The 22,424-nt window shown below is 44.4% G+C and overlaps 1 protein-coding gene across 2 annotated transcripts in view; it reads left to right on the top strand.

Annotated features, from left to right (window-relative positions):
• The window catches only part of rabgap1l (RAB GTPase activating protein 1-like), a 141,744-nt gene that overhangs the window by 74,195 nt on the left and 45,125 nt on the right, over positions 1-22,424 (top strand). For both annotated transcript variants that reach the window (XM_084162974.1, XM_084162975.1), the window contains exons 7-8: positions 16,357-16,470; positions 21,983-22,057. In XM_084162974.1, the coding sequence (XP_084019100.1) occupies positions 16,357-16,470; positions 21,983-22,057 (189 nt within the window). The remainder of the gene's footprint in view (positions 1-16,356; positions 16,471-21,982; positions 22,058-22,424) is intronic.

A 22,424-nucleotide genomic window follows, 5' to 3' on the forward strand; every position in this document is an offset into this window, starting at 1 on the left:
GATTAAGGCAGCCCTCCGCACCTCTCTGATTCAGAGGGGTTGGGTTAAATACAGAAGACACATTTCCGTTGAATGCATTCAGTTGTGCAACTGACAATGTACCCCATTTCCCTTTTCCTATACAGCATAGTCTCACCTCTCCACACAAAATAACAAGGCACAGTGAGCCCACTGGTTAGAAATGGAGCAGGGTCATTGAGGTGGAGAGTGTTTATCATTGTGGTCTACCTCTCCTCTCTCAGGTGGCTACGTGTCCACTATTAGACCAGCTGGAGACAGAGGAGCAAAATGAGCTCCAGATGTTATCCTCTAGTGCTGGAGGGAGGGAGGGAAGGAGATGGGGAGGGATCAGGAGAGTGAGGGGAAGGAGAGAGAGGGAGGGGGCACAGGAGGGAGGGATGAGGGGAAGGAAGGAAGGAAGGAAGGAAGGAAGGAAGGAAGGAAGGAAGGAAGGGAGGGAGGGAGGGAGGGAGGGAGGGAGGGAGGGAGGAAGGAAGGAAGGAAGGAAGGAAGGAAGGAAGGAAGGAAGGAAGGAAGGAAGGAAGGAAGGAAGGAGGGAGGGAGGGAATAAGATAAATAGAGATGGAGAGAAGAGCGGAAGGAAGATGGGCATTGCTACTGTGCCTTTTCTATCAGAAGCTTAGAACTGTGGTCTAGAGGACAACACATGGTGTAATTAGTTGTGTTAATGTCGTTCATTTCATTGCCATTGCATTATTTTGATGAGGGCTGTTGAGCACGACTATCAAAGCCTCGGTCTGATTTAGTTCAGAGAAAAAATCTCTTCCCTTTGCATTTTCATGTAAACCAAGAGAGGATCATCAACACCTGTGATGATTGTTTTGTAATTAGTTAGGATCATGCAGCTACATGTTCTACTTTGTGTGTGTGCGTGCCTATCTGCAGCAGTGTATCGCCATATCTGCAGCAGTGTTAATCCCCCTATCTGCAGCAGTGTTAATCCTCTTATCTGCAGCAGTGTTAATCCTCCTATCTGCAGCCGTGTTAATCCTCCTATCTGCAGCAGTGTTAATCCCCCTATCTGCAGCAGTGTGTTTTTTCACTAGCTGCAGCAGTGTGTTTTTAACTAGCTGCAGCAGTGTGTTTTTAACTAGCTGCAGCAGTGTGTTTTTCACTAGCTGCAGCAGTGTGTTTTTAACTAGCTGCAGCAGTGTGTTTTTTCACTAGCTGCAGCAGTGTGTTTTATACTAGCTGCAGCAGTGTGTTTTTTTTCACTAGCTGCAGCAGTGTGTTTTTTCACTAGCTGCAGCAGTGTTTTTTCACTAGCTGCAGCAGTGTGTTTTTTAACTAGCTGCAGCAGTGTGTTTTTTCCACTAGCTGCAGCAGTGTGTGTTTTTTCACTAGCTGCAGCAGTGTGTTTTTTTTCTACTAGCTGCAGCAGTGTGTTTTATACTAGCTGCAGCAGTGTGTTTTTTTTCACTAGCTGCAGCAGTGTGTTTTTTCACTAGCTGCAGCAATGTTTTTTCACCTCTCTGCAGCCCCACATTGCTCTCCCTTAGTAGCCAGCCAGCCTCGCGTCATCCGACTCTCTGGCCATTGTTTTCCTGTGAGAAGTCCAGCCAAGGGGATCATGTGTCCCAGGGCCCGAAATAGCCCCCAGCCATGGAATAACCAACTAATGTCATTAGGAAGCTGAACAAACAGGTTATGAAGGCCTGCAGGAGGGAGAGAGGGATGGAGAAAGAGAGGAAGAGAAAGTGAAAATTCAGTGGCTGCCTCTCTAAGGAGCCGGCTTCGAGTTTTGCCGTCGTTTAGTCAGCCAACAAGTGGCCGCTTTGGAGGAGTGTGGTAACAGCCTCCCCAGGGGGTAGAGCGAGGGAGAGAGCGTGTGTGTCTAGACTTGTGTGGCTAGTAAAGAGGGAACATTCACTGCAGCCTTTGAGCACATAAGAGGATGGTCTGTGTGGGTTTGTCTGTCAGTGTGGATGAGTAGTACACGTGTACCTGTGTGTGTGGGCAACTGAACATGCATGTGTGTGTAAGTGATTACATCAATAATAATGTGACAGCAGCGGCTGCACAGATTGGGTGCGTGCATGTTTGTATGTCTGTGTGATATCTTCCCTTTTTTAACTTAGCTGGTAGGTTTCACTGCCGGATGCTTGTATAGAGATCATATAAGGCTTGCCAAGTCAATCCTTCGGCACTGTTTACTACAGTAATATATTGTGTCTGTGTCCTTTGGTGTTTAAACATAACACATCATTTGAGCATAATGCTTTTTGTCTCTGCAGGTGTGAGAAGTTGGCCATATGAGCAATATGAGTGTGTATTTCCACACACATTAACTCCATGCTCCACAACATGTGCTCACATGTACCTGAAACAGGGTATATGTGTGGTTGTGTGTGTGTCCACCCGCCTTCATGCGATCATACCTAACATGCATGCACAATTCACATGCATTATACTTTAATAATTTAACGTAGCACCTCTACTCCAGTTGTTTGAGCACAAAACCCAATTTCTCACAATTCACATGCATGCCAGCTACTGCTCAAATCAGGGCAGAATAAGTCAGCTTTGGTTTGGTCACATCTGGGGCTGTGCAATGAGCAAAACAGATGAGTACAGGACAAGATGAATGGAGCCCGCCTTGTGTCCCAAGTGGTGCCCTATTCAACTATATTGTGCAGTACTTTTGACCAGAGCCCTGGTCAAAACTAGTACACTATACAGGGAACAGGGTGCCATTTTGGACAGAACCAGTGTTTTTCAGGAACTCATTTCACACCTAATGACACCCAGCACAGAAAGGAGGTCACTGAAGTATAGGGAGAGGCACCAGACCATGATCTCCACTGCTCTATCTCTACAATTATACCAAAGGCTGCTGTGTGTGAGTGTGTGAGTGTGTGAGTGTGTGAGTGTGTGAGTGTGTGAGTGTGTGAGTGTGTGAGTGTGTGAGTGTGTGTGTGTGTGTGTGTGTGTGTGTGTGTGTGTGTGTGTGAGTGAGAGCACTTCTGCATCTATCTAGCTACCAAAGCCCACTCTACCTGGAGCTGGGCCAGGGTGGTGGATTGTTATTGCAGACTGCCTTTTGAAGTAGGTGTTTGTCATTGAATGTGGTGGTGGTCAGTTTGCATTATGGTCCACTATATTAGGTGACTGGTGTTTGGATGCGCGTTAGGTTGTGATTTAGATCTAGGTTTTTTTAAGGATGTAAACTCTCCCAAATCACGATCCAGTGTTTTAGATTAAATGTATTAGAATATTTTCAAATGACCAATTGATTCCCCCAGAAATGATGTGCTTGTGTTGGTGTTTGTGACATACTGTGCATGCAGGCATGTGTGTACTGTCTTTTTGTAAGTGTGTGTTTACATGTTTACATGCACATTTGTGTTGGTTTCTGTTCACATATGCATGCCTGTGTATAAGGGAGAATTTACATATTTCAGCATTTAGTCTCTAGTGTCTCCCTACCGCAGCCCAAGACTTCATTGAAGTAGCGTAGCTATGGCAACGCGGAGCCGCACTCTGCAAGGGAGGAGGTTTCTGAGAGTTTATTTGAAGTTTAAAAATAGGGAGTAATTAATATGGGTGTTTGTGCCGATCAGAAATAGCTGTGCTATTCATTCATGTATGCATATTTGGAGGATGTTTGGCTGCTATGCGCAAATAAATAGAAAAAATCGGTACAGTGTAGTGTAGAAAGTGGTCCACTAACTGTACATTTTAAATGACACTATTATGCCAATAAGGAAGAATTACCACTTGCCATTTTAGAATGCATCATAAGGGTTGTGGATGTTGTCTGTCCAATCAGAGCCAGTCTCTTCCTGAACTACAGGTTCAGAGTACATTCAAACGCAGAACCAGGAAATGGTGTTGTACAAACAATTCTATGGAAACAATACCTATCTACACAAACACTTCTAGAGAAACGATACCTACGCTATATATACAAAAGTATGTGGACACCCCTTTTAAATTTGTGAATTCAGCTCTTTTAGCACACAGCCATGCAATCTCCATAGACAAACGTTGGCAGTAGAATGGCCTTAATGAAGACCTCAGTGACTTTCAACGTGGCACCGTCATAGGATGACACCTTTCCAACAAGTCAGTTCGTCAAATTTCTGCCCTGCTAGAGCTGCCCCGGTCAACTGTAAGTGCTGTTATTGAGAAGTGGAAACGTCTAGGAGCAACAACGGCTCAGCCGTGTAGTGGTAGGCCACAGAAGCTCACAGGAGGGGACCGCCAAGTGCTGAAGTGCGAGAAATCGTCTGTCCTCGGTTGCAACATTCACTACCAAGTTCCAAACTGCCTCTGGAAGCCTCCGCACAAGAACTGTTAGTCGGGAGCTTCATGAAATGGGTTTTCATGGCCAAGCAGCCACATACAAGCCTAAGATCACCATGCACAATGCAAAGCGTTGGCTGGAGTGGTGTAAAGCTCGCCGCCATTGGACTCTGGAGCAGTAGAAACGCATTCTCTGGAGTGATGAATCACGCTTCACCATCTGGCAGTCCGACGGACAAATCTGGGTTCGGCAGATGCCAGGAGAACGCTACCTGCCACAATGCATAGTGCCAACTGTAAAGTTTGGTGGAAGAGGACTAATGGTTTGGGGCTGTTTTTCATGATTTGGGCAAGGCCCCTTAGTTCCAGTGAAGGGAAATCTTTAACGCTACAGCATACAATTACATTCTAGACGATTCTGTGCTTCCAACTTTGTGGCAAAAGTTTTGGGAAGGCCCTTTCCTGTTTCAGCATGACAATGCCCCCGTGCACAAAGCGAGGTCCACACAAAAATGGTTTTTCGAGATCGGTGTGGAAGAACTTGACTGGCCTACACAGAGCCCTGACCTCAACCCCATCGAACACCTTTGGGATGAATTGGAAGGCCTACTGCGGGCCAGGCCTAATTGCCCAACATCAGTGCCCAACCTCACTAATGCTCTTGTGGCTGAATGGAAGCAAGTCCCCGCAGCAATGTTCCAACATCTAGTGGCTGTTATAGCAGCAAAGGGGGGACCAACTCCATATTAATGCCCATGAATTTGGAATGAGATGTTAGACAAGCAGGTGTCCACTGGGAGAAAACTCAAAGCTGTCCTGTCTGGTGTCCCTGGCCTCATACTATAAGACTCACCTCCAGCCTCACTATGAATCTCCTGCCTTTAAGAAGCACAAGCTGGTCAAAGCCTCCACACAACTACAGGAGAAGATCTGCTGTCATCATGACAAATTGTTAGAGGTTTACTGCCGCACAGATCAGCAGTGTATCTGTAATCAGTGTTTGTCAGATGAACATAAAGGCCATGATACAGTCTCTGTTGCAGCAGAATGGACTGAGAAACAGAGGAAATTGGGGGCGGAATCCCAACAGAGAATCTAGAAGAGCGAGAAGGAGATGCAGGAGGTAAGACAGGCTGTGGAGTCACTCAAACTCTGTGTCCAGGCAGTAGTGGGTGACTGGGAGAGGATATTTACTGAGCTGATATGCTCCATTGAGAGAAGATGCTCTGAGGAGAAGGAGCTGATCAGAGCCCAAGAAAAAGCTGAATTTATTCAGGCTGCGGTGTGACTGGAGCAGGAGGTGGTTGACCTGAGGAGATACAGCTCTCATACACAGAGGATTGCATCTATCTCCTCCAGAATGTCCAGCCTCTCTGTGTCCCTCCTGGATCTGAGGCCTTACCCAGCATCACTGTCACCCAACAAGTCTCCTTTGAGGATGTGAAGAAATCAGTGTTGGGAATAAAAGAGCAACTGGAGGATGTATTGAAGGAGGGAATGGCCATGGTGACTTGAAGGGTTCAGATCAAATTGGAGCACAATGCAGCACATTTCCATCTGTTTCTATCTGAGGGGGATACAAAGGTGACTGGCAGTTATGGGGTCCAGTCCTATCCTGACCATCCAGAAATATGTACCTATTATCAGGTGCTCTGTAGATATGGTCTGTATGGAGCCTTCTGGGAGGTCGAGTGGAGTGGGAAAGGGGCTTATATATACTGAAGAAAAATATAAACGCAACAGAAACCATCTCAAGGAAGCTCTTCTGCGTGCTTTACCTGGCTGCAGTTCGGTTTCGTAACCGACTTCAGTGGGCAAATTATGCTAACCTTCGATGGCCACTGGAACGCTGGCGAAGTGTGCTCTTCACGGATTAATCCCAGTTTCAACTATACCGGGCAGATGGCAGACAGCGTATATAGCATCATGTGGGCGAGCGGTTTGCTGACGTCATCGTTGTGAACAGAGTGCCCCATGGTGGAGGTGGGGTTATGGTTTGGGCAGGCATAAGGTACGGACAAGGAACACAATTGCATTTTTTCGATGGCAATTTGAATTCACAGAGATATCGTGACAAGATCCTGAGGCCGTTGTCGTGCCATTCATCCGCCGCCATCACCTCATGTTTCAGCATGATCATGTATGGCCCCATGTCGCAAGGATCTGTACACAATTCCTGGAAGCTGAATATGTCAGTTCTTCCATGGTCTGCATACTCACCAGACATACAGTGGGGGAAAACAAGTATTTAGTCAGCCACCAATTGTGCAAGTTCTCCCACTTAAAAAGACGAGAGAGGCCTGTAATTTTCATCATAGGTACACGTCAACTATGACAGACAAATTGAGAAAAAAAATCCAGAAAATCACATTGTAGGATTTTTTATGAATTTATTTGCAAATTATGGTGGAAAATAAGTATTTGGTCACCTACAAACAAGCAAGATTTCTGGCTCTCACAGACCTGTAACTTCTTCTTTAAGAGGCTCCTCTGTCCTCCACTCGTTACCTGTATTAATGGCACCTGTTTGAACTTGTTATCAGTATAAAAGACACCTGTTCACAACCTCAAACAGTCACACTCCAAACTCCACTATGGCCAAGACCAAAGAGCTGTCAAAGGACACCAGAAACAAAATTGTAGACCTGCACCAGGCTGGGAAGACTGAATCTGCAATAGGTAAGCAGCTTGGTTTGAAGAAATCAACTGTGGGAGCAATTATTAGGAAATGGAAGACATACAAGACCACTGATAATCTCCCTCGATCTGGGGCTCCACGCACGATCTCACCACGTGGGGTCAAAATGATCACAAGAACGGTGAGCAAAAATCCCAGAACCACACGGGATGACCTAGTGAATGACCTGCAGAGAGCTGGGACCAAAGTAACAAAGCCTACCATCAGTAACACACTACGCCGCCAGGGACTAAAATCCTGCAGTGCCAGACGTGTCCCCCTGCTTAAGCCAGTACATGTCCAGGCCCGTCTGAAGTTTGCTAGAGTGCATTTGGATGATCCAGAAGAGGATTGGGAACTCGTCGTGTTTGGAGGACAAAGAATGCTGAGTTGCATCCAATGATGGGGCTGTTTTTCTGCAAAGGGACCAGGACGACTGATTCGTGTAAAGGAAAGAATGAATGGGGCCATGTATCGTGAGATTTTGAGTGAAAACCTCCTTCCATCAGCAAGGGTATTGAAGATTAAACGTGGCTGGGTCTTTCAGCATGACAATGATCCCAAACACACTGCCCGGGCAACGAAGGAGTGGCTTCGTAAGAAGCATTTCAAGGTCCTGGAGTGGCCTAGCCAGTCTCCAGATCTCAACCCCATAGAAAATCTTTGGAGGGAGTTGAAAGTCTGTCTTGCCCAGCGACAGCCCCAAAACATCACTGCTCTAGAGGAGATCTGCATGGAGGAATGGGCCAAAATACCAGCAACAGTGTGTGAAAACCTTGTGACGACTTACAGAAAACGTTTGACCTGTGTCATTGCCAACAAAGGGTATATAACAAAGTATTGAGAAACTTTTGTTATTGACCAAATACTTATTTTCCACCATAATTTGCAAATAAATTCATAAAAAATCCTACAATGTGATTTTCTGGATTTTTTTTCTTCTCATTTTGTCTGTCATAGTTGACGTGTACCTATGATGAAAATTACAGGCCTCTCTCATCTTTTTAAGTGGGAGAACTTGCACAATTGGTGGCTGACTAAATACTTTTTTTCCCCACTGTATGTCACCCATTGAGTATGTTTGAGATGCTCTGGTTCGACATGTACGACAGGGTGTTCAGTTCCCACCAAAATCAAGCAACTTCACACAGCCATTGAAAAAGAATGGGACAACATTCCACAGGCCACAATCAACTCTATGCGAAGTATCTGGTCACACCAGATACTGACTGGTTTTCTGATCCACGCCCCTACCTTTAAAAAGTATTCCCAGTCATGTGAAATCCATATATTAGGGCCAAATGAATTTATTTCAGTTGACTGATTTCCTTATGAACTGTAACATAAATCTTTGCATGTTGCATTTATAATTTTGTTCAATGTAGTTTATTCAGTGCACTTATTGCCTTTCTCTCTCTAGGTAAATATATTTTAGCTTTTGAAACTAATATCATGTCCTGTAAATAATTAAGATTATTATATTATATTATATTGTCTCCTGAGTGGCGCAGTGGTCTAAGGCACTGCATCGCAGTGCTAACTGTGCCACTAGAGATCCTGGTTCGAATCCAGGCTCTGTTGCAGCCGGCCGTGACCGGGAGACTCATGGGCGGCGCACAATTGGCCCAGCGTCGTCCAGGGTAGGGGAGGGAATGGCCGGCAGGGATGTAGCTCAGTTGATAGAGCATGGCATTTGCAATGCCAGGGTTGTGGGTTCGATTCCCACGGGGGGCCAGTATAAAAAAAATATGTATTCACTAACTGTAAGTCGCTCTGGATAACTAAAATGGATGACTAAAATGTAAATGTAATTATACTTCAGCACAGCAGGGTCTCCTTCGGTCTTTGTGTCGAGGGTTCTTTGAAACCATCGCTGTGTGTGTGTGCCTGTACTGGAGCATGTCTGAGTACACTGTGTTCTCATGTTGGCTGCCATGCCGGTTCAGAGAGGTGAACTGAGACACTGACACCAGATGCTCTCACACATACACATACACACACACACTAATCAACCCATCCAACCTCGCAGCTTTACCCCCAGCTCACCAGAAGTGCTGTCCACCTCGCTCAATTAGCCTACACCCAGACTGTCCCTCGCCAGGGCAAAGCTCAGTCCGAGCCCTGAAGGGGAGGGGAAAAAGAACACAATCCATGTCCTCCGGTATAAACACAAATATAGAAATGTCAGGAGCCGGGGGATGCACTTTATCCGGTGCCCTATACCACCAGGCTGGCCACACGCCTATCCTGCTCCAGCACCCTGCTTCACTCTACGGAGTCGACGCCAAGTGCACTCCACTTGGAATAAGCCTACAGTCCCGGACAAATTAGAATGCATCGCCACTCATTGGCCATTAAAACCACAATGACAACACCGCGACAGATGAGTTTGCAATCTGTCAAGACCACCAGCTGTTGTACCCCCTGAGGGACATCCCCAAAAATTCCTATCCTCGACAAAAGGACAAAGGTCGCTGAGGGACTTGATTTTTAATTAACGGACTGCCATCGTCTGAATATTAGTGGAATATATTACGGTGGCCTGGGGATGACAAATGAGACATGGTGGCGATCCAGGTGTCTCAAGAGCGATGTTACGTGTTGGCTTATGGTTTGTTATGGCTGGGGCACACTTTAGTCACAACTCTTCAGCCACTGCCTAGAGTGCCAAGCAGTGAAGAATGCAATCTCTCTCTCTCTCTCTCTCAATGCTAGTAATGCCGAAGTTCGAGGCAGTTGCGTGTGAGCATGTATGAGGTCTGTTGACGCGCCGTGTTTTCTCCCCACGTCACACTTAATAACAAGCAGTCAGCATGATCACACGGAGCGCCACACATGCATAATGCATAAACGAAATGAATCTGTCTACTCTGGCAAGGCTTAAAAGGCACCCAACCCCACCTCTCCTACCCTCCCTCCCCTCTTTCTTCCTCTTCTCTCACCCACCTCCATCCCCCTCTCTCACCTTTTATTTGGTTTCTCCTCCGCAAGGTTGGACTGTGTGATCAGGCTAATAATGCAGCTGTTTTTCCATTTCAATTATGGGCTGCTTTGAAGTGCTAGATTTCACCCAGGGGAGAAATGGGCCCGATAATATCCTTTGTCAATCACCTGGCTCTACTCTTCTCTCTCAGCCTCTGTCTCTCTCTCCCTGCCTGCCCTGAGCACAGTGGCAGCCTCCCTCAGTCTCTCTATGCTGCAGGTCTCCTCCAGAGGTTTGGCCAGAGGTAAAAGCCTACCATAGTATTCAGTATCGCATTGTCCTTGGTTATTTTCCATTTGACAGTGTGATTAACCAAAACAGTATTGCCAGCCTTTATAGCGGGGGAAAGAAAATGGGACGCCTTCGTTTCACACCGTTGACACACAACCCCTAAAGGGACAGTTGATGAACTGAAAAGAGGGGAGTGAGTAAGGGAGAATGAGAGAACATAGATGCACACTTAACATGATTGAACGTTTTCACTCATGGTTGTGCCATTCATTGTGATGGTAATAAGTATGACGGTACCTCATGACTTCCCACAACCAGTTTTGGATCAATGGCTGCTTTAAATCCATCCCCTCCGTCACGACCATGACCCAGAAGGGTCTTTTCCTTGGAGGCGTACCAAGATGCTCTCTGACACTCCATGCTGCCTGTTCATCTGAACCGCTGCTCTCCAGCATTGTGCACTACATCGCGCTTGCTCTCTCTCCATCGGGGGGGAGAGAGTGAGATGAGCACTTTGGCATCTCCAGTGATCTGGGTCACGGCGCAGCAGGGTGGGCTGATGGTGACAGCGCTGATCCCCTCAGCCGGGATGAGGATGGGTGAAGACATGCCCGTCTGTCTGCCTCAGTCACACATGTCGACCAGGCTCCGGGAGACTCCATCCGATGCACCATTAGGATACAACACTACTGAGAACTTTCTGGGAAGTTCTAGAAACAAGCTTGGTTAAATGGAACATGCGTTGGGCGGGGAAGACCTTACTGCACCCATCAGCACAGTGCAGCTAGCTGCCTGGCTTACTGTTGCTCTCTCCGAGTCTCTAGGCAGGATGCTAGCAGCAGGATCTCTTGCCGCAATGATTGGACTGGCTGTCACGTCGGGCTTAATGGGCTCTGACTGCTTGCTCTCCTGTCTGAGCCTCCACACGCATCCCAGCAGCCCCGGCTCTGAGGTTTAGAGGTATCGCTGCCTCCCAGCAGTGGATCTGAAACCCTTATTACATAAACCTTGTTTAAGGGGCTGCTCGACCAAGGTTCTGACGGCTCTGTTTGCAAACACGCTTTCTGAACATGGTCCCGTGTGGCCACATGTAAGGGTGTAAGCAGGTCCATGCTTAAGTAATTCTCATTGTCTTCTCCACTGATGCGAACATGTTTACTCTCAGATGAGTACCTATTTAATAGTTTGTTGAATTTGACATGATATTTGCATAAAACCATCCCTACCAACTCATATGGGTCTTTCTATGATGTTATTTTTTTAGGGCCATACACTACAGAATTTAACCTCTATTTCCATTACCTCGGGAACCCTCAACCGTTGCACATTTTTGTTGTATTTCAGTACTAGCATACTTTTGCTTAGGAGAATCACATATGCTAGTGCTAGAATAGAACGTCATATGTGCAACGACTGGAACGGTTATCCAGAGAAGGGATTGGGCTTTAAACTAGACGAGAGCATAGCAACACATACCTCTGTCCCACATGTGGCAGAATTATCCCCAACCAGCCTGTGTGGAACCTTCCAGCAGCGCTCAAAGCGATCCCCCAGTGTGCCACAGAGGTGAGCCCGCCTCAGATCAATGGGCTTGAAGGTCATCGGTTTTATCTTTCTCTTGTGACTGGGGAAATCTGACGGGCCAGCGGCGGCTTGTTAACCAGGTCTCGGCCAACGGAAACAGCAGGGCTTGAGCCATCCAACCAGTAGAGCAAACAAGAGGGCCAGCGTCGAATTAGCCTTAGCAATTACACCAGTGAAATAAATATTTTTCGTCTTCTTCTTCGCCTGTTTGCCCAAGGCAGGCTTCTTTCAAAGATGTTTGTCACTAAATGACCATTTAGAGCCTCCCTGCTCCCTAAGCTTATTTATGAAGCCTATTTGTCAGGAACCGTGGGGTTTACGATGCCTTGCACAGATGAGATTCATTTTCATAAACGCAGAAAGAGAGAAAAGGAGTATTGTAGTAAAATATGGACTAAAAGAGAGAGATGGAGGGGGGCAGAACAAGGTCCCAGTTATTGTATAATTAACTAGTGACTGTGCCAGGATCGCAGCTTCGATTGCTGTCCTTCCCAGACACACAACCCAGCCGTCCTCAGGGCAGCATTTGGCTCGTATTTATTTAACGCGTTTTAATCGTGTTTGAGTTTAGCATAATTCCCTGCCTTTATCTCGCGTAGAACACATTGTTCACACACTATAAGTAACAGCATCGCCTTTTGCTGGTGCTGACCTTAGTTTACCCTGCTGTGTAGTACCCATTTCCCCGGCGCATCTTGCCTGAGGCGTGAGTGGCACTTGAGTTTTGCACCTGACTGACTTACCACCAGCTCTGGTTACAGAGTGAGCTTGTTAGGGAATGAGGCGATGGGTGTGGAGGTGTTAGCTGCGAGGCAGAGGGAGGTGCTTGACTTGGCAAAATCAGCACTTTTTATTTTGGGGTGGTAAATGGGTTACCTGCCTGGGTTGCTGGGTGAGGCTGAGTAATGCCTTGTCTTGCCAACAGGCCCCCGAGCTGCAATTAGAAGAACTCTTCCTCTCTCTCTGTCTGTTTTTTGTTTCTCTCAGTCTCCTTTTTTGTCACTGTCTACCCCACACTCCAGACAGTTACTCCAAAGGGACTTGCAAGACAGCATGAGTCTCTCTCTCACACACACACACACACACACACACACACACACACACACACACACACCGCCTCAGTTAATGATTTTTAAATTCCTGCGTATTTATTATGTCATCTAGCATAACATGGTTCATGGGGATTCTGACCTTGTGAAATGTTATGACGAGTGGGTAGAAGGGTGTGTTAGTGTTTGTGTGTGTGTAGAGAAAGACAGAGATTCCTGAATGTTGTCTTTATGATAAGATTGTGTGGGGAGGATGGTCATTGAGCCCCTGGTAAATCTAGGTCACCCATAGTGCAACAAAGTGTTCCTACCATAACCATCCAGTACAGTATCCAGTACAAGTATGATGGTAGTGAATCGGTAGCACCACCACCTGCATTCTACTGTACATTCAGCCACTATGGATCATTTGGACAAAGGCCGACTCCAAGCCCCTGAATCGACTGATGAAATAAGTTGTGCACTAAGCAGCTTGAGAAAAATAGCCCCCTCTTTTGAAATGATGAGGAACACCAATGATGTATATAAACCCTGGATTTCTGATGCTATGTATTGGACAGTGAGAGGCTTTGAAGCCACCGGTCGGCCATATTGGCACTCCTCAGAAGAAGCAGTCCTCCATAGGAATGAATGGAATTCTACAGTATTTCAATAAAATGTTTCAATTACAAAATTACATGTATTTAAGTTTTTTTGTTATAGTGGGGACAGTAATATTAGAACTTTAAAAAATATATATTTTAAGGAATTTTCTTTATTTTTCATTTCTTATTTTTATGTTTAGCTCACATAATATAATTTAAAAGTATGCATTAAGGTGTCTGTAATATAATAAAGGTGGCAAAAATAAATATATACATAAATACATGCATTTCTATAGCTTCCCAAAAAAATCTACAATGGTGAGGTAGTGCCAAGATGGAGGCGCACTGCCTTCAAAACAGGGCCCCCTGTCAGTCATTTACATTTTATTCATTTAGTAGACGCTCTTATCCAGAGAGATTTACAGGAGCAATTATGGTTAAGATGCCTTGCTCAAGGGCACCGACAGATTTTTCACCTAGTAGGCTCAGGGATTCGAACCAGCGACCTTTCGGTTACTGGCCCAACGCTCTTAACCCCTATCTAGTGTATATATAAATCCTACGTGCGCACACTTTTGTATGCTCTCATGTGAGCATACACGTATGCATACACATACATAATATATGCCCACACATCTCACATATATACTGTACGCAGACAAACACACATTGCCAATACCATTGACCAATGCACAAGTGTACATGCACCCAAATCCAACCTCAGACATCCTGTCTTCTCTCCCTTTCTTCGTATGCAGTGTGATGACAAGCCAGTGGCACGGATCAGAGACACCAAGGACTTTGTATCAGAGTAGTAGCTCATCTGAAGAGAGAATTAGAGAGAGGAGACCTAGCCTTATTTACTGCCGTTAGTTGACTAATGACGCCTTTAATTAGTAGTGACATGCGCCGTTAATTTAATCAAACTGTTTACAACTGGGCCTGTCAACAAGATTCCTCCAGACCCAGATTGATGTTACCATGGTAGTGCACTTTGTTTAATTATTGGACTACTTAAATAGCGGTGTGGGAGGGTGGATTGTTGAGCGAGAGAATGTGTGTATGTTTCATGTGTGTGCATGCATGCGAGTACATGTGCATGCTAGTATCTATGATATTATTATGATAATATTATTTTCATCTCTTTGGTGTTTGCTCTTGTAATGAAAGCATATGAAATGTTTAGTTCCAACCTACCCATAATGCATTTTCATACCTCCCCCTCGTTTCCAATCTCGTTAAAGCATTACAGGTTGTTGTGTGCCAGGCTGGCAGCGACAGTCAAACCCTTCAACTGTCTGTCGTTGTTTGCCACCTTAAATTAAATTAATCAGTTGCCCCCTAAACTGTTCTTAGCGTATTGGCACGATATGGAGAAAGCTACTAGCTACACACCTCCAATTAGCATTAGCAGAACAACAGCGGTGTCCTAACCTGGTCTTCTTTGAGCAACACTTTACTTAAAGCCTGCAGGTATCATACAATACTTTGGGACTTGAAATATACTTTAGTCTTATGAAATCCAGCCCTGCTGTGACTGGGTCTCCGAGATGGGTCTGAAATAAAAAAAAAATCCCACTGGAAGAAGGAGTTATTGAATTCATGTACTCAGCTAAACAGTGAGAAACAAAAGGAAACTCAAGGGTATATTAATATAAAATTGCTCTTTAATCAGATCATTTGGGAAAATTTGACCTCATCCTTGAAATGCTGGTGACCGTCTTTGATTGAAAAGGGCCCCCGATTCCCCACCTAACAAAGAGCTAAAGAGGGAGGGAGAGAGAGAGAGATCAAGCCCAAATAAATAAGCCTTCTGTTGGAGAGGGAGAACGAGGGAACAGGCGCACGCAGTCAGCAGTGCGTCCCTCCACTTCACTTTAACTCCATTACACACAATTGAGTGTCATTTACTTCAGTGCGTTTTGTTGCAGGGTGGCATTTATTGAGATGACTCGTACCGGAGGCAGCTCTGCAGAGTGGTCACTAGCTGGCACAGCCACAAAGTCATGAAATCTGATGTTAAACCTAACATACTGCTAACCCTAATGCCTAACCCTAACCTTAAATTAAGACCAAAAAGCCACACCAAAAAAATTTAAAAACATGAATTTGTACGATATTGACTTTGCAGCTGGCACATCTAGTGGAAACCGCTCAGTTCTGCCTCCGGTGCATTGACTCATGACAATGAACGTCAACCTGCACGTTTGTTTTGACTCGCACGCCTCTCAAACCTGCAAAGGCTGGCATGCCTGGCAGTCCCGCTTCTGTGGTACACAAGTGAGCTACAGAGGGCGAATGAGAACTACAGTGTATTTTCTCGTTCTTTCTCGCGCGCACTGTCACACGCACTTGTATAAACACAGACACACACACACACACACAGCAGTCAGAGCCGTCAGGGTGCCGGGGCCTGTTTTATCTGCAACTCACAGTGGGTAGTGTGAAAATGCCAGGCCGCCAGTCATCCTAGAGGAAGTGCTGCGCTGCAGATTAGAAGCCCGAGCAGCAGCAGCTGAGTGGAATGGGACACCACTGGGCGACGCTCATACAGCAAACGTTCTGAAAACCAGAAAATATCATTATCTCTCTCTTTCTCCTCCTTGGCCCGCTCGCTCTCTCTTGCTCGCTCCGTTGTTTCTCTGAGGATGTTTTCCTTGTGCATACTGTAGATATTTGAATAACAGAAGTGGTATGGTTTATTGATAAATTGTGTAAAATAGTCAAAGTTCCTCTTGACTATGATTCCGGTTGTCTGTATTGAATGACTGGAATAGCTCTTTAGAGTCTGTTGGAAATGAAAATGATCTGCTTTGACACCAATGGGAGTCATGCCTTTCATCGTACATGCGAATGTGTGTACATGTGCATCTGTAAAGTGGTTTGTGCGGGCACACAGAATTCTATTTCTTATTTGTAGTTCAATGTAGCCTAAAGCGGTCATATAAAGGTCTAATACAGTCCTTGTGTTGTGTGTTGCAGGACTCTGCCCAGGACGGAGTGATCACCAGAGACATCCACCGGACGTTCCCCGCTCACGACTACTTCAAAGACACTGACGGAGACGGGCAGGACTCCCTTTACAAGATCTGTAAGGTAAGGATGGATGGCACTCTTTTTTTCTTATTTGTTTGTGGCTCTTTTTTGTATTTTTGTGTGGTTTTCTTGGGGTATGGTAGTGAAGAGGAGACAGGAAAGGTAGAAGACGAGTTAGGCCAGTGGGTGGGATACATGATTTGATGTTTCTGTGTCTTTAAAACTATCCAGGATCGCTTCCAGGAGCAGTTAACAGCTTACCTTGTATGTAAAACTTGGATATAAATAAATAAGTACAAAGAACCAGATCTGGGTTCTAATACTATTGAAAATCATTGCAAAAACCTTGTCTGTGCTTGATTGAGCTTGACTTGCTTAATGGACCAATAGAATAGTCCCAAAACTACAAACCCCATTCATTCAGCACTCCAAGCAGGCTAGATCTTACTCTCAATGTATTTGAAAATTTTTAAATAGTATTTGAACCCAGGTCTGCGCAGGACTATAAATTATAAACAGAAACATACAAGCAAACACAAACCACACAATACTGTGCACACCAAGTTGCCATAGTAACATATTGGGATGCACAGATACAGTAGCTGACTTTGACTTGCTTTTAGAGTTTGGAAACAAGCTACACAAATAAAATGTATATTTTTATGAGTCCAGAATGATGCTACATGTTCTTACATGTCGTTTTTCAGACAACACAGAAGCATGCTGTGGTGAGGCAATAGAGTGAAATGAATGTTGAGTGTCAGAAAACCTTAACATCCTCTGTTACCATCTAGGTCAGTTGAGTGCCAGGCTCTCATTTGTATGCAAATACATGTAGATTGCCTCTTGATAAGGTTGGCTACTTCCTGAAGAGCCACACTTTTGTCTCGCATTTTCTTCCTACAGTGTTTTATTTTAGGTAAGTTCAATGTATCTGTGATGTCCTTGTGAAGGAATTGGGTCAGGGCCAGTATAAAAAATATAAAAAACACTGCTGGCTGTTGTAGGATCAGGTCCCGAAAAATGTCATTCAATACGATCTAAAAGGCAAAAACTGATCCAAGATAAGCACTCCAACTCTTAGACGTTTCGTGAATACAGGCCCAGAAGTAGAGGAAACAATAGGGCGACAATGTGAACATTAGGTCAAATTCTCCAGTATTCTCCCCGGCAAGTGATTGGTTGTACTCCAAACGGTCATCATCACACACAACAGCCAGTCACAGTTCATCTGTACCTAAGCAAATTAAATGGGTCCGACTGACAAATAGGGTGTGGTCTCACGGACCCCCATCCATCTAGCACTGTACATCCTTCAAGCCACGGCAAAGCGGGCTGAATGGCAACACTCCATCAAACATTTGTCAGTCTCAAGACAGCTCCGGGGGAGGCAGGTAGCCTAGCGGTTAAGAGCGTTGGGCCAGTAACCGAAAGGTTGCTGGTTCAAATCCCCGAGCTGACAAGGTGAAAAATCTGTCCATATGCCCTTGAGCAAGGCACTTAGCCCTAATTGATCCTCTAACTCGCTCTGGATAAGAGCATCTGCTAAATGACTAAAATGTAAATGTAATTACTCTTCCATGTGAATTCCTTGCCAAGTAGGAAACCAATTGAATAGGTGAAATGCCCATTTTTCATATTAAAAGCAATGCAAGGGGATTCAAGATACACCTGTAAAGCTTGTTACAGCAATCAAGATGCATGGAAATGTGGATTTCAATCCATTTTGTTAAGGTTAGCCGTTAACACCAATAATTATGCCACTAGATGGCATAAACATTCATGATGACAACTGACGGGAACCCTTTATACACTACGAGCGGTATTCTGACTTGAAAAATAAATGCACTGTTGGTTAAGGGCTGTAAGTAAGCATTTCACTGTAATGTCTGCACCTGTTGTATTCGGCGCATGTGGCCAATAACATTTGATTTGATTTGAGATAGGTATGCAAAGCTCCAATTGACATCAATGAATGCTTATCTCAACGCTTGCATATCTCAATTCTGAATCGGCCCTATGAAGGTATGAATCACAAGCCAGGTAGTTACATAGCGGCTTATGTATTCCATTATGTCACGCTTAGGATATGGTTATGTAGACCCCTAGGACAAAGGGTTTGAGTGAAGTCAAATGTATGCACTAGTAGTGCAGAAGGGTCTGGTCAAATGTCATATGAGATGTAACCTAAATTCATATTATTGTCGTCTTTCCCTACAGTAGAGTGATTCCCCAAACTGTAGATTTTGAGGAAGGTGTTACGCCAACTGCTTACCGACTGCTGTTCTTTTAAGAGGACTTGTGCAGGGAGCCATCTCTCTCTCTCTCTGCCTCCCTCGCTCTCCCTCTGTTGTTAAATCTGCTCTTTGAAAACAGGGCTTTGCGAAGCTTTCCATCTCTTGATTGGCACATACAGATTAAAGTCGCTCAGACAAAGACAGTCCCGAAAGGGCTTTCAGCAAGAAACGAAGGGCCGAGTCAGTCTCCTCAGGAAATATGCTTTCGATGCTGTTTGAGGCGTGCAAATGTTCATCTCCCAACTCAACATGTACTATCAGTGTGACAGCTGGTTATACTTTATAGTCTAGGCCAGAGGTTTTCAAACTGGGTACTGCATGGGGGCTGATTTTATATCAAAAAAATAATTATTTTATATTATTAATATCGCTAGCTGCAACATAATACCATCTTGGATAACATTTTTATGTATCTTTCTCTGCGTCCAGTAAGTAAAAGGTAGTTTCACGAGCCAATGCTAACTAGTGTTAGCGCAATGACTGGAAGTCTAAAGGAACAGTTGGCATGCTAGCTGTTTGTGTTCATCTGACTCTGGGGGAAAAAGATAAGACTTCATTGCCAAAATCTAACTATTAGGTTAATATGGAGGAAATTACGGTCAATGGAGCTAATTACAGTTTTTTTTCTGTATATAAAATTCTTAGGCGGGCCGTCTAAGTGGTAAATTTCGAGATGGAAAAACAGTTTCACTCAACTTAAATGACCAAAACCAGATAGAAAGCATGCAGAAAATATACACTACCAGTTAAAAGTTTGGACACACCTACTCATTGAAAGGTTTTTATTTATTTTTACTATTTTTTACATTGTAGAATAATAGTGAAGACATCAAAACTATGAAATAACACATATGGAATCATATAGTAACCAAAAATGTGTTAAACAAATCAAAATATATTTTGTATTTGAGATTCTTCAAATAGCCACCCTTTGCTTTAATGACAGCTTTGCACACTCTTGGCATTCTCTCAACCAGCTTCATGAGGTAGTCACCTGGAATGCATTTCAATTAACATGTGTGCCTTCTTAAAAGTTAATTTGTGGAATTTCATTCCTTCTTAATGCGTTTGAGCCAATTAGTTGTGTTTTGACAAGGTAGGGGTGGTATACAGAAGATAGCCACATTTGGTAAAAGAGCAAGTCCATATTATGGCAAGAACAGCTCAAATAAGAAAGAGCAACGACAGTCCATCATTACTTTAAGACATGAAGGTCAGTCAATATGAAAAATGTCAAGAACTTTGAAAGTGCAGTCGCAAAAACCATCAAGCGCTATGATGAAACTGGCTCTCATGAGGACCGCCACAGGAATGGAAGACCCAGAGTTCCCTCTGCTGCAGAGGATAAGTTCATTAGAATTACCAGCCTCAGAAATTGCAGCCCAAATAAATGCTTCACAGAGTTCAAGTCACAGACACATCTCAACATCAATTGTTCGGAGGGGACTGTGTGAATCAGGCCTTCATGGTTGAATTGCTGCAACGAAACCACGACTAAATGAGACCTATTTGAAGAAGAGACCTGCTTGGGCCAAGAAACACGAGCAATGGACATTAGACCGGTGGAAATGTGTCCTTTGGTCTAGAGTCCAAATTGGAGATTTTTGGTTCCAACCGCCGTGTCTTTGTGAGATGCGGTGTGGGTGAACGGATGATCTCTGCATGTGTAGTTCCCACCATAAAGTGTGGAGGAGGAGGTGTTATGGTGTGGGGGTGCTTTGCTGGTGACACTGTCTGTGATTTATTTAGAATTCAAGGCACACTTAACCAGCATGGCTACCACAGCATTCTGCAGCGATACACCAGCCCATCTGGTTTGGGCTTAGTGGGACTATCATTTGTTTTTCAACAGGACAATGACCCAACACACCTCCAGGCTGTGTAAGGGCTATTTTACCAAGAAGGAGAGTGATGGAGTGCTGCATCAGATGACCTGGCCTCCACAATCCCCCGACCTCAACCCAATTGAGATGGTTTGGGATGAGTCAGACCACAGAGTGAAGGAAAAGCAGCCAAGTGCTCAGCATATGTGGGAACTCCTTCAAGACTGTTGGAAAAGCATTCCAGGTGAAGCTGGTTGAGAGAATGCCAAGACACTGCAAAGCTGTCATCAAGGCAAAGGGTGGCTATTTGAAGAATCTCAAATATAAAATATATTTTTGATTTGTTTAACACTTTTTTGGTTACTACATGATTCCATATGTGTTATTTCATAGTTTTGATGTCTTCACTATTATTCTACAATGTAGAAAATTGTACTAATAAAGAAAAACCCTTGAATGACTAGGTGTTCTAAAACTTTTGACCGGTAGTGTATATTAGTGTTTTTATTTTAGTTTTAGTTTTACAAATGTTAGTATTGTGTGTAGATCATTGAAAAATAAAGACACATACGTTTTAATCCCACGTTGTAACACAAAAAAAATGTGGAGAAAGTCAAGGGGTGTGAATACTTTTTGAAGGCACTGTATGTTACTTTACACTTCCTCTTCCAATGAACTGTGGAGAGGTCAAAATAATGCCAATCTCTACCAAATCTATTAATTTTTATAATGTTGATTACTTCTATCAGTGTAGATGAAGGGGAGGAGGCAGGTTAAAAATTATTTTTAAGCCTTAAGACAATTGAGACATGGATTGTGTATGTGTGCCATTCAGTGGTTGGGTAGGAAGACAAAATATTTAAGTGCCTTTGAACGGGGTATGGTAGTAGGTGTCAAGAACTGCAATGCTGCTGGGTTTTTCACGTTCAACAGTTTCCTGTGTGTATCAAGAATGGTCCACCACCCAAAGGACATCCAGCCAACTTGACACAACATGTTAAGCAATGGAGTCAACATGGGCCAGCATCCCTCTGGAACGCTTTCGACATCTTGTAGAGTCCGTGCCCCGGCAAATTGAGGCTGTTCTGAAGGCAAAAGGAGGGGGGTGCAACTCAATATTAGGAAGGCGTTCCTAATGTTTTGTATACTCAGTTTTTGTCTAAAACTGTGAAACTGCAGAGGTTGAGCAAGTTGAAACCACAAATAACAAACGGAACACCTTAGCATGTCAAAAGCACTTTCTCTCTGAAACACTTAGAGACCTGTTGAATGTCAGAGATTTGGGAATTTACAGTGAATATTTAGTGTCACACTTTAACAAACAACTTGTTCAATATGTTACATGCATACTACACAAACACACGCACGCACACACACACACAGTTTCTTGTTCATTGTTTGGTATGAAGTACCTATTGCTTAACGTTGTCCCCTCTCCGCTCTGTGTTCCAGGCCTATTCAGTCTACGATGAGGAGATTGGCTACTGTCAGGGACAGTCCTTCCTGGCTGCTGTGCTACTACTGCATGTACGTGGGGATCAAACGTCAATACAACGTCTATGGAACCACAGAGAGGAGTTGAGACTAAAGTCTACCCAAACAAACCGAACAGTTCTACAAAATACAATTCTAACAAAAATCTACACTGACAATGAAATAGAAAAAAATGTGTTGAATTGGCTCTGGGAAAATATTGCACTTATCCTGAGTGCACTTATTAACAGCCTGTTGTATTAGGACTGAGAGTGAGAACGATGGAGAGGGAATGAAGGAAAGTTGAGGTTGAGCAGAGGGAGGAGAGTGCAGCCAGAATGGAGTGAATAAGTGAACAGGCCAATAAATCTGACAGGAGGATGACTGGGAACAAGAGAGAATGAAGGAGAGACGACGTGAG

Source organism: Coregonus lavaretus (assembly GCF_964263955.1).
Source record: "Coregonus lavaretus genome assembly, chromosome: 6".
Classification (NCBI taxonomy): domain Eukaryota; kingdom Metazoa; phylum Chordata; class Actinopteri; order Salmoniformes; family Salmonidae; genus Coregonus; species Coregonus lavaretus.